This window comes from Squalius cephalus (genome assembly GCF_949319135.1).
Source record: "Squalius cephalus genome assembly, chromosome: 23".
Classification (NCBI taxonomy): domain Eukaryota; kingdom Metazoa; phylum Chordata; class Actinopteri; order Cypriniformes; family Leuciscidae; genus Squalius; species Squalius cephalus.
The window spans coordinates 11,562,823-11,575,652 of NC_137144.1; the positions used below are offsets into that span (position 1 = coordinate 11,562,823).

The window sequence follows — 12,830 nt, forward strand, 5'->3', positions numbered from 1 at the left end:
CCGCTTATGTTTCTCCAGTGCTGGAAAGCTTTTCTAATTTTTACGCGGGTCCTAAAGCTCTTGCCTGATGATATCCCCTTCTTTTTCTAGTGATATTCCTCTGAACCTTTCTTATTTGTAATGTCTCTCTTTTCTTCAATCTCCCTCTTGCTCATCTTACTCTCCTCCCCATCATGAGTGGACACGCCCCCTCCTGCTGATTGGCCACAAGTTTGTTGTGCTGCTCAATCCAATGCACTTTCAACAGTGTTTGTCAAAAATCGCTTACTGCACCTTTAAGGGACAAAATGTCACTGAATGTTACTATTGATTTTAATGTCACTTAATTTAATAAATGAGTTCTTCATGGACATTTACAAATAAAGGAGTATGTAGAAATGCACCGTTACAACAGTGGTCTTGATAATGACCAAGTGTTTTTCATTTGTGTTTTTATATTGTGGTAAAACCACTGACAATTGTTTTTATACAAATTATTTAATAAAATGTTGTTGTTTTTTTTAAATTACTTTACACTTTTATCAATTTTTCAAGTCAATGTTTTACAACAATTTTTTTTTTTTTTGCAAGGATTATTTTACAATGCATATTTTCTATGGTCTAAGTCAGAGAAACTAAAATAATCAACATTAGTTATATAACAGTATAGCAAGTGACAGTTTTGCACTAGAATGTCTGTTTTTTTGTGTTTGTCATTGACGTCAGGTCTCCGAATGGTCCGGGCCTTACAAAGTGGCCTGAATATGGAGCTGAGGCTGAGTATCTCGGCATTGGACTGGAACAGAAACCTGGCAAAAACATTAAGGGACAACACTTTACTTTCATGACTCAAAAACTTCCACAGATTATAAAAGAGTGGAATGCAGGCAAGTTATCAATTTCAAAATTTAATTTTTTTTTGTAATAAAACCATAATTTATTTGATAAATGCAAGTCAAATTGGATCTTTTTTGCCTTATGCAAACTAAATTAAATCTTTATATTATATTATTATTGTTTTTCTTGACAGGACCTGTAGTGGAAACAAAATTAGGATCTTTAAGAGGTTCCTTCCTGACTGTGAAGGGCAAGGAAACTGTCATCAATAGCTATCTTGGTGTACCATTTGCCAGGCCCCCAGTGGGGTCTCTGAGACTGGCTCGGCCCCAGCCTGCAGAGAAATGGCAAGGAGTGAGAGATGCAACCAAACAGCCATCAATGTGAGATGCCACACAACAGTATTTCAATTCAAATGTGTTTAGACATTTCCAGTATCTAATGTACTGTGGATTCTATAGGTGCATTCAGGACAGGCAAGCGAGTGTCCTTGAGCTGGAGTTTCTCTCTATGGATGTGGAGATTCCTGAGGTCTCAGAGGACTGCTTGTATCTCAACATCTACACTCCAGTCAAACCTGTTGAAGAAGACACCAAGTTGCCAGTAAGTTCAACAACAGCTTTTTGGGATTGAACGTCCTCATAGAAATTGGGTCGAGAATGTTTCAACGTGTTTTCTAGGTCATGGTTTGGATTCATGGTGGAGGACTTTCTCTTGGTTCAGCTTCAGTGTACGATGGCTCTGTTCTGTCAGCGTATCAGGATGTGGTCGTGGTGCTGATTCAGTACAGATTGGGACTGCTGGGATTCTTAAGGTTGGTGCCATAAATTATTTAACTGCTGCAGATTACCTGGATCATATGAAATGCTTAATGAAAGCATAAAGATCATCAATTTTAATTTATTATTATTATGAGGTGTGAATATTTGCTATGACAGCAATTTGATTCAAGTGTGATTCTTAAATGATGCAGTGTATAATGAAATCTGAAAATTGGTCTTTGGTACAATTCATAATATTTTAATGAAAGTTTTTTTTTATTATGGCAGTTCAAGCATAAAACCTCTATGCATAAAAGTAATGCATAAAAATCACTTCATGTTACATTGTTATTATATCAGATGCTTTAGAATTATTACAATAAATTGTAAGATAATTGTGTGATTATAGTGATTCTAACAGGTCAATTTAGCTCAAAGGAATTATTAATTAATTTATAGGGAATTCGAAAGAATCACTTATTACAACCGAGCAAATGACTCGTTCGCGGTTCATTTGAACTGGCTGTAACTATCAGCTCTGCAATATATAAATATCCAAACTATAGTGAAACACTATAGTTAGCAAGGTAACTTAGATCAGCAGTTTAAGACATTAAATTTGTAAGCACATAACACAAGTAACACTTCTCTTTAAAAATACAAACAAGACTTTATTGATTATTCTGACTAACACATAAAACTAATATATCTAACACAAACACACACACACACACACACACACACACATTCATACGAGTTGCAGAAAGAAAGAGAGAGTGAGGAAAGAATGAGTTTTAAGAGTGAGATGATGCAATCCCAAGTTTCTATATGCACTTATAAGACATAACCTGAACGAACCATCAAGCATTAATTCAACCCTTGTATCGTTTTGGTTATTAAATCTATATCAATGCACCAGTTCATCTTAAGAGTCTGGAGGCAGTACTTGCTTGTCTTTGCTTTGGGGATTCCCGTTGGCTGGGGATTCCCTGGGGCGGCCAATCACGTGGTGTGCTGGTGGATGGATGGAAAGTCTTTGTTGAAGCTGGCTTTGCAGAAGAAACGTGGACTGAAATCTTGCCGCAAAACTTAACTTAGAACCGAGACTCACAACGGAAAAGAAAGGAAACTAAGAAAAGAAAGGACATTGAGATGAGAGTAGATGATGGCTTGAATGAAGCTGTTTAACCCATGTTCTTCTGATCTTGATTTGGGTTCTTTTATCTCTGCGCGTCTACATGGTTACTTGTCTGTCTGGTTTCTCCGTCATGGCTTCTCCATGATGGTTTTCGAATCTACTTTTTCATTTTCTCTTCTGCCCAAAGCTTTGTTCGGGTCTAAGATTTTAAACTCAAAATGTTTGTCCAACCTCCTAGGAGAGATCTAACCAAGTAGACACTGGCTTAATTTAGGAGGTGGCTCTATTCTCTTCTCATCGTAAATCATGCGTTATCTGTGATCTCCTTGCTCTCCAGCACTAGCAGAGAGAACAAGAGGCCACAGTTTAGACATTATTACTATTATAAGAATACAAAACATTTTACACAGATTTCAATCAAGCCATCTTTTGAATCAAGAGCATACGATCATACTGATATGAAACACAACACACTTTCATTCAAACATCTAACAGTTATAACCATTAAATGACTTACATGGGATCTAAGCTTATTAAACATGCATATAAGTGGTAGAAACAACATAGAATTATGTAGTTGTATGATGTTTGATTATAAGTCCATCGAAAACTGTTCTGGGATGATTTATGTATTGTTATCGGTAAAATCTCAGTTCTGTGGTTTGAAAAGATTTTACACCCTGATGTCACTCAGAGGTCCTAAGAAAAAGATGGTCTGTTTTGTATCTCTGTCGTGGGGGTCGAGCAGCTTCTGCTGTTATCTTGATCGAGCACTGAGCTGTGCCATCTCTGAGCCAATCATTCTTTTCTTTTCATCCAATCAAGTTCTTCCTTTAGTTTGGTTCATCTCTTTGAAGCTTGCATGGCCATAAAGTTCTTAGCTGGGGGTTTTCGTTGGTTAGGTAGACTGGCTGGAGCCTTCTTTTATGGCTCTGGGGTTGGTGATTTGGGGTCTGGAATGTTGAGTTCTGTGTGGAATTATGTTTGAACAAATCACGCTGAAGATTCATTTGTGTTTTGGTTTGTACTCAATACTACAAAATTATCAGAAAATGATTCTGTATTAATTATTTAAAGGAACACGCCGACTTTTTGGGACTTTAGCTTATTCACCGTATCCCCCAAAGTTAGATAAGTCCATACATACCCTTTTCATCTCCGAGCAAGCCGTAACTCTGTCTGCCGCACCCACCGCTAGCCTAGCTTAGCACAAAGACTGGAGGTAAATGGCTCCAGCTAGCATACTGCTCCCAATAAGTGACAAAATAATGCCAACATTTTCCTATTTACATGTTGTGATTTGTATAGTCACAGCGTGTACAAATAACAAGGTCACATGAGACACAGCCATCTTCTAACCGTACACATACTGGGAACTATATTCTCAGAAGGCGAAGCACTGCTACTTGGGCGGAGTGATTTGCTCGCAGCGCCTGAGAAGCCCGTGGTGAGGAGCAGAGAGTTCGCTCAGAGTTGGAGTAAATCACTCCGCAGAAGTAGCAGTGCTTCGCCTTCTGAGAATATAGTTGTGTACAGTTAGAAGATGGCTGTGTCTCATGTGACCTTGTTATTTGTACACGCTGTGACTATACAAATCACAACATGTAAATAGGAAAATGTTGGCGTTATTTTGTCACTTATTGGGAGCAGTATGCTAGCTGGAGCCATTTACCTCCAGTCTTTGTGCTAAGCTAGGCTAGCGGTGGGTGCGGCAGATAGAGTTACTGCACGCACGGAGATGAAAAGGGTATGTATGGACTTATCTAACTCTGCGGGATACGGTGAATAAGCTAAAGACCCAAAAAGTCAGCTTGTTCCTTTAAAAAACTATTAAAAATAAGATGCAAATATAACTGGATTAAAAACCCAAAGTAGAAGATTGGAATCTTGATTTAATGGATTTTTACTACAAGTAGATAAAAATTTTGTGTGTAATTTATAAATTAATCAAATCTGGATTAAATTTTCATTGTCAAATAGAATCTTTTAATGATTTTTTTATTTCAATAGCCGTAATGTATTTAGCAAAAAAGTTCTGAAGGTAGGTAGGTAGGTAGTTTTATTTCATACCCGTAGGTAAATTTGTTATGCAGTAAAAAAGAATTCAGTTGTCCACACATAATAGACATAACTACATACAACTAATACACATACACATTTACAAGTAATCATCATGACAAACTGCACCGCAACACATAAATCTTTGCTATCCATATTAATTTACAAATCCTAAAACTTCTCTCGTACTAATATTATTTAAAACTTCAATTGCGGCTGGGACAAAAGTATTCCTGTACCGTCTTGTTTTCCATCTTGAGGCTGCAAACCGGCGACCAGACGGAAGTAACTTAAAATCAATACGTAAGGGATGCGACAGATCACTCAAGACAGTACTTGCTTTCCGATACAGCTGTTTTTTATAAATACATCCTAAATTCCTTTGATTTACACCTATTATTCTACTCGCCCACCTTACAATTTGGTTTAAAGAGTTTTTGTTCTTTACTGACAGGCTTCCATACCACACCCCAATGGAGAATGACAGAACTGATTCAATAAAAGCAGAATAAAATAATGTCAACATGCGTCTATCAATGTGAAATTTTGCAAGTTTCCTAAGGCAACTCAAACGTTGGTGACCCTTTTTACATACCATTTCGCTATTCAGCTCGAATGACAATTTAGAATCTATAACTATACCAAGATATTTAAAATTCTATACCTGATCCACAGCCTCCCCTTTAATAATCGTAGTGACATGATTAACAGGGCGTGTTCTAAAATCAATAATCATATCCTTCGTTTTAGTAATATTTAATTTTAGATAGGAATCATCGCACCAGGTTACAAAATCCTCTACAACTGGACCATGGCCAGACTCATCCCCCTGTAGCAGGCTCACTATCACTGTATCGTCAGCAAACTTGATAAATATCCTATTTTCGTGTGAGCTTTGACACATGTTGGTGTATAGAATGTATAATAAGGGCGAAAGAACACAGCCTTGTGGTGATCCTGTGGATAAACTTAGTACATCAGAAAAGCTACCATTTACTTTTACCCTCTGCGTTCTATTGGTTAAAAAGTCTAGTAACCATCCCACTAAATTGTGGTTCAACTTAAAATATTCTAACAGTCTCCTAGCTAATATGTGGGGTTGAATAGTGTTAAAAGCAGACGCGAAGTCAATGAACAACAATCTTGCGTGAGTATTTTTCCCCTCTAGATGCTTAGTCAGTAAATTTAATAACATAAGTGAAGCATCCTCAACACTTCTATTTGCTCTGTATGCAAATTGCAAAGGATCGAGGACTTGTCCAGTCTTACTTAAAAGCTCAGATTTTACTAATTTCTCGAATGATTTCATCACTAAAGAGGTGAGGGCAACTGGTCTCAGGTCATTTAACACTTTAGGCTTGTTGCATTTGGGAACAGGAATAATAATAGACTTTTTCCACAGGTTAGGTACTTTTTGTACCCGTAGTGACCAATTAAAAATATCAGAAAATATTGAAGTTAGTTGCTTCGCACAGTGCTTTAAAATTCTCCCACCTATATGGTCTGGACCCGGACTCTTGTTCTCCTTAGTGGAGAGAAAAATTTTCTCCACTGCTGCCTGTTCTAAGACCATATGGGAATCATCATTACACAGGCATCTTAGTTCTTCTACCTCATTTTTAAAATCAAAACTCTCAAACCTAGAATAAAACATATTAAGAGCATTTGAAAAGTAATCATTTGATCTAAAACCGTCAATACACACAGTACTCTTATTTACATTATGCTGTATACCCGCAATTTTCTTCATACCCGACCAAGCTGAACCTAAGTTATTATCTGCCAAGTTTTTTTCTAACTTAACTTTATATGCTTGTTTAGCTTTAAAGATCTCTGTTCTAACCTCCTTCCTCGCTGTTACCCTCTCTAATCTATCCCCCTGCCTATAGGCTAATTGCTTGTTCCGCAAACTTGATTTGACTGATTTTGTCAACCATGGTTTAGTATTAGAGAAAACCTTAAATTTACGTGTAGGCACAATCATATCCTCACAAAAGGTTATGTATGAACAAACGACATCAGTCAGTTCATCAATATGTTCACAAGAGTCTTTGAAGACCTCCCAATCTGTACAATCAAAGCACCCTTGTAAACGGGCGGTAGAGTCATCTGACCACATTTTAACTTCTCTTGTATGGGGTTTTTCTCTCTTGAATAATGGTCTATAAATAGGAAGGAGCTGTACACAATTATGATCAGCAGATCCCAGTGCTGACAAAGGTACAGACTTATAAGCCCCCTTTATATTCCCATAACAGAGATCCAGCGTCTTATATTGTCTTGTTGGGCACGTGATGTACTGGTAAAAATTTGGCAAGGACTTTTTAAGTGACACATGATTAAAATCTCCCAAAATAAAATTCGGCGCCTCTGGTGAAATGTTTTGAAGTCCTTGAACAACATCAGATACAGTGTTCAATGCAATGACGTTGTTTGCTTTGGGGTGAATGTACACAACAGTTATAAAAATTTGTGGAAATTCTCGTGGCAGATAAAATGGACGAAGAGATACCGACAATAACTCCATATCGGGTGCACAAATGTTCTCCCGAACAGTCACAGAAGTACAATAGCGTTTGTTGACATAAAGGCATACACCCCCACCACGGGATTTACCTGTAATTTCTGCGTTCCTGTCTGTGCGAAATGGAATGCCAAAACCATCAACACTCAAGCCGTTGTCCAAATCCTGCTCAGTTAGCCAGGATTCTGTGAATGCCATTGCACAGCTGTTTCTGTAATCCTGCAGGAAACGAACATTTCCTTGCAACTCGTCGAGTTTGTTCCGTAGTGACTGTACGTTTCCCACAATCAATGACGGCAGAGCGATACGTGTCAGCTGTTTACTCCGTAGTCGCTGACGAACACCTCCCCTTTCCCTCGCTTTCTTTTCTTTACTTTCCCAGCATCATCTCCCGGTGCAGAATTACAATTCTCCCTCTGAAGTATGCCGCCTGGAAGTTTAGAAAGCGGGTACTGACCGCTGAGTAGACTCGGTGAGTTCCAAGCCAGTAGTTGATCCCTGGTGTACTGAATCCTCGGAGCCGGCACCATAGTTCCATAGCAAACGAGATTCAGGTCAAACAAAATCCAACAAGCGATTAAAATGATCAGCTCCATCTGACCCAACGGATAGTTTGTGTTAAGCACACTTTGTCATGAGAAAAAAAAACACAAACTAAACATAAAACATGCACATAGACTCTTCAAAAACAACAAAATAGGACGCCGAGTTTTTCCTTCTGCTGGTCGCCGCGTGCGCATGCGCCCATTTACCTCATTTACCTGAAGGGCCAAAATGATTGACGAAATTTCATCATTATTTAATTTTGGCTTCAGTGTTTCATAAAAAAACCTCATCTTGGTGCAACACTAGTACATATGATTTAAGCCCTTTTATGTGAATACATTTTTCTGTATTGAATCACAGATTCAGTGTTTCCTTTCCTTTTTGTTTTGCAGCACAGGAGATGAACATGCGCCAGGAAACTATGGTCTTCTGGACCAGGTGGCTGCTCTTCAATGGGTTCAGGAGAACATCCACAGTTTCGGTGGAGATCCTGGATCAGTGACCATCTTTGGAGAGTCTGCTGGAGGAGTCAGTGTATCCACGCTGGTGTGCATCTTTATTTAGTAACTGTAGAAACAATAATTCATCGGTAATGATTGCAAAATTATTTGTATTGAATGATGGAGTCACTTTCTGTGTCATTATGTCTTTAAGATTCTGTCACCATTGGCTTCTGGTCTGTTTCATCGAGCCATTGCAGAAAGCGGGACTGCCTTTTGGCATGGTTTAGTGATGGCTAATCCTTTGCTGATAGCCCAGGTATCATTTCCTTTCATAACCTTCTTATATTTTCATCATTTTGTTATTTAAAAGTCTTCTAACGTCCTCATGTTGATGATCATTGCAGAATGCTGCCAAATCATGCAACTGTGACAGTAGCAGTTCATCAAAGATCGTTGACTGCATCATGGGCTGGTCTGAGGAGGAAGTTCTGGAATGTTCCAAAAAGGTGTGAGATTTTTCATAAAAATAAGCCATTAAAGGGATAGTTCACCCATAAATGAAAATTACCCCATGATTTACTCACCCTCAAGCCATCCTAGGTGTATATGACATTCTTCTTTCAGACTAATATAATCAGCGTAATATTAAAGTGCCCCTATTATGCTATTTTAAAGTTTCCTAATGTTGTTTTGGAGTCTCCTACAACAGGTTTACATGCATCAAAGGTAAAAAAAACTGTTTAATTTTCTCATAATATACATTTGCACATCACCACATTTTTCAACGATTCTCAAACGACTCGTCAGATGATCCCTCTTTTCGCGAGCTACTCTGCTCTGATTGGCCTGGCAGCTCAGTCTGTTGTGATTGGTCTAACGCAGTGGTTCTCAACCTCTCCTGCAGGGACCCCCTGACAGGCCATGTTTCTGTTTTAACCCTGAAATGGCACACCTGATTCAATTAAATAAAGGCTTAATGAGTAGTTGACTAATTGATTAATTGACTAATTCCTACTCTTCCTACTCTAATAACTACTCATTAATTGAATCAGGTGTGCCATTTCAGGGTTAAAACAGAAACATGGCCTGTCAGGGGGTCCCTGCAGGAGAGGTTGAGAACCACTGGTCTAACGCATACAGCACGCGTGTCGAAAACAAAAACGCCCATTGCAATAACTGAACGTCAGCTCAGGGATTGTACACCATAAACTAAAGACAGTAACAAACAATGACGTCAATTTTACCATATCAATCCGAGCTCGAGTCCGATGATGAAACACTGGAAGAACTAGTTATTAAACCCAAACCTCCATCGCAAAGACGGCTCGAGCAGGACGTTTCTCAGTGATACGCTACTCAGTTTGAGGTACATTATGAGATGTTGCAACTGTAATTCCTCACCATTAGCATTAAGAAGAGTGTGTCTATCAACAAACCGATTATTTTACTTTTACTTATATATTTATACACCTAGGATGATATTTATACACCTAGGATGAATTGAGGGTGAGTAAATCATGGGCTAATTTTCATTTTTGGGTGAACTATCCCTTTAAGAAAAATGTTTTTGAAATCATTCAGTGTAAAGCAAAAAGATCACTTGTGAAAAAGTTTGTCATTTATGATAATTCATTTGTTTTCAGACACTTAATTGCATGTTATTTACCATTTAGATTTTAAAAAAAGTATCAGTTTAAATTTATATTTAATGCAGTTTGTTGAACTAAAGAGTGCTTTAGTTTAAATACATCTTTATATCCAATTTTCTAAACCTATTGACTTTGAAATATGGTTTGAAGTGTATTGCCAAATGTACTGACAAGCAATTATGATAAACTGAAATATATACTCAAACTATAAACTGAAACTGTGTTCATAGTTCGAGATGATGCACTTCAGTGTTGCTGTGGATTCTCATTTCCTTCCCAAGCCTGTAGAGGAGATCATTCGGAAACAAGAGTTCAGTAAAGTTCCTCTCATCACTGGTATCACTGATGATGAGTTTGGCTATTTACTGCCTACAGTGAGTAAATATTACATTTATTATTATATTCAATATCACACTCCAAACAGCTATTATATCAATAAAGAAATCAACAGAAAATGCATTAGTATACACAGGATAGTGGTATTATTTTTTGTATGCAGGTGCATCTTTCACTTGGTTTGATTTACTTCAATTTGACTCTTTTTTTTTTTTTTAACATCAAAAATGAAACAAAAAGTGTTATTCAAAGGCTGAAATTCTTAAGTAGTTTTAGACAGGGATAGTTCAGGTTACATCAGTTGGAATAAATGTTGATAAATGCCTTTTTTAACCCTAAAGTTCCCCTATTATGCTACTGTATTTTTGTTTTAAAGATCTTTAAAAAATAGAACATTCATTCACAAATTCAAGCTAATCAAAACGCTTGTTGAAAATAAAAGGTATCAACTGTATGAAATCAACACACACACAAAGATCTCAGATGCATTTATAATATATTCATATTTTAGGTTTTTTTTATGCATAAAGTTGAATGTTATTTCGCCTTAGTATTTTTTGGGTCCTGGATGGATTGATGGGATGGATAAAGAGCAAGCCAAAAAAGCCTTGACCCTGAATTGGCCTGACGTAAGTTGCACATTTACATTATGTAATTTTAACCTCTCAGTTAATAGTTCAAATCTTTCTTCACTTTTTGTTCTTTGAATTCTGTGCTTTGAACTCAATTCCCTTTAGCCCATGGATCGATGGATAATTGACCTGGTGGCAAATGAGTACCTGGGCGACACAAACGACCCCATTCAAATCAGAGACATTTATAGAGAGATGATGGGGGATGTGCTTTTTAATATCCCCGCCCTCCAACTGGCAAAATACCACAGCGGTGAGAAGCAATAATTTACTGATTCATTCATATTTAACTATTGTAACTGTGTAAACACTGTATATAGTTAAAGAGTTTCATCATATTTGCAGAGTCATTTAACTCTTTTCCTGCCAGTGTTGTTTTTTATTTTTTTTAAGTTGCCAGCCACCACCAGCATTTTTTATCATTTTCACAACATTTTCATGGTCCCCAGAATATTTAGTTGTATAAATATTTGACATGAAAAATGTTCAAAAAAAAACCTCTGCTTTAAAAAAACTAATTCTAGCTTCATGCATTATGTTTTTATCAACACTTGAATGTGGTTAAATGTCATACAAAAAAAACATTTTGAACAAACAGCTAAAAAAAGAAAATCGCATTTTTGTCAGTCAGATCAGAATCAGAACGATGATCTAAACATAGAACATCACGTTATTTTCACATGTGCATAAGAAATTTTCTGTCACTTGTTTCTGCTTCTTCTTCGTCTGTGTTTTGATCAGGAGATTCTGTACTCTTTCAAGAGATGCGTGATAGCGCCCCCGACCGTATAACAGTAAAAAAACACAGAAAGCCGTAAATTTCCGTCAATCCACCGAAAGTGTTGTGTCATAAATTACGGAAAATTCCGTCAATGTCAAGGAAAAAGTTAGTTCCCTTTCAAGGGAACTCGAGCTGCGTCGAGACGCTGTGGGAACGCCTCTGCGTGATTGCGTCGTGAAGCACCTATGAAATTAGTCCAATGGCGTGACGTCATCGACCAGGAAACTATAAAGCACACCTGGAACAAACAGTCACTAGCTTCTGTGTCTTCAGCAAGCGCTCTATGTGAAATCCATGTCTCTGGTGTTTTTTGTCTGTCTGTAGAAAATTGTTAGGCAGGAGTTTTTTCACCCTTAAAAAAAAATGTAATAATGGCAAACAAACAGCATTTCAGGAAGTGTGTTCATCCCTGCCCTCGTTACATCACCCGTAAAGTTGCCAGCCACCGCCAGAATTTTTGATCATTTTCACAATATTTTCATGGCCCCTAGAATATTTAGTTATATGAATATTTACACATGTCTGTGTGTTATTTGTTGGGTGCGCAGCACGCTCAGTCAGCCCTCAAGGGGCATTGTGAGAACGGCTACCATTGAGAATGCTACACTCCCGCCTCGGCTCGCCTTCCTCTGGCCGAGGCAGAGTCGTTTGCTTCGCAAATGGATCTGGCAGAGGGGTTAGAGACGGGCTTCGCCCTTTCTCTGTCTTCACCTGCCAGGTCCAGTGTCTCATCTCAGGGTGTGAAGCACGCATTGCGGTTTCTTCCGTCCTCGAGTGAATCACCGATACTGCAGCTACCCAGTTCTGAGGAACTGGATGTTGTTAGTATCGAAACGGGAGAAACTGAAGACTCGCCACACCAGTCTCCAGGATGTAAAGCAAGCAGCATTTTGAATCGTGTGTCCCTCCCTGCCCTCACTACATTACGAGTGGGCATACATGCGATTACAGTGTTGTTTGGGAGCGGAGCATGTATGTCAGCTCTCATAAAAGAAAAAGTGTTCTTTCATAAAATTCCCAACGTGTAGAAAAGAATGCACTTTCAGGAGTTTTAGCTCCGCCCCTGTTGGCTTTCCTCTTGAACTAAATAAAAAGCAAGAAAGCTTAAATTGCGGTTTGCTGAGGCAGCGCGTATTCTGGATGCAT

General features: G+C 38.1%; 1 protein-coding gene across 1 annotated transcript in view; it reads left to right on the forward strand.

Annotated features, from left to right (window-relative positions):
- Positions 1-12,830, forward strand: part of LOC307151640 (uncharacterized protein) — a 124,663-nt gene that overhangs the window by 17,144 nt on the left and 94,689 nt on the right. Inside the window, exons 25-34 of the mRNA XM_079859754.1 lie at positions 706-866; positions 1,010-1,199; positions 1,278-1,419; positions 1,497-1,630; positions 8,236-8,389; positions 8,498-8,602; positions 8,691-8,792; positions 10,166-10,309; positions 10,823-10,900; positions 11,009-11,156. Coding sequence (XP_079715880.1) covers positions 706-866; positions 1,010-1,199; positions 1,278-1,419; positions 1,497-1,630; positions 8,236-8,389; positions 8,498-8,602; positions 8,691-8,792; positions 10,166-10,309; positions 10,823-10,900; positions 11,009-11,156 — 1,358 coding nt within the window. The remainder of the gene's footprint in view (positions 1-705; positions 867-1,009; positions 1,200-1,277; positions 1,420-1,496; positions 1,631-8,235; positions 8,390-8,497; positions 8,603-8,690; positions 8,793-10,165; positions 10,310-10,822; positions 10,901-11,008; positions 11,157-12,830) is intronic.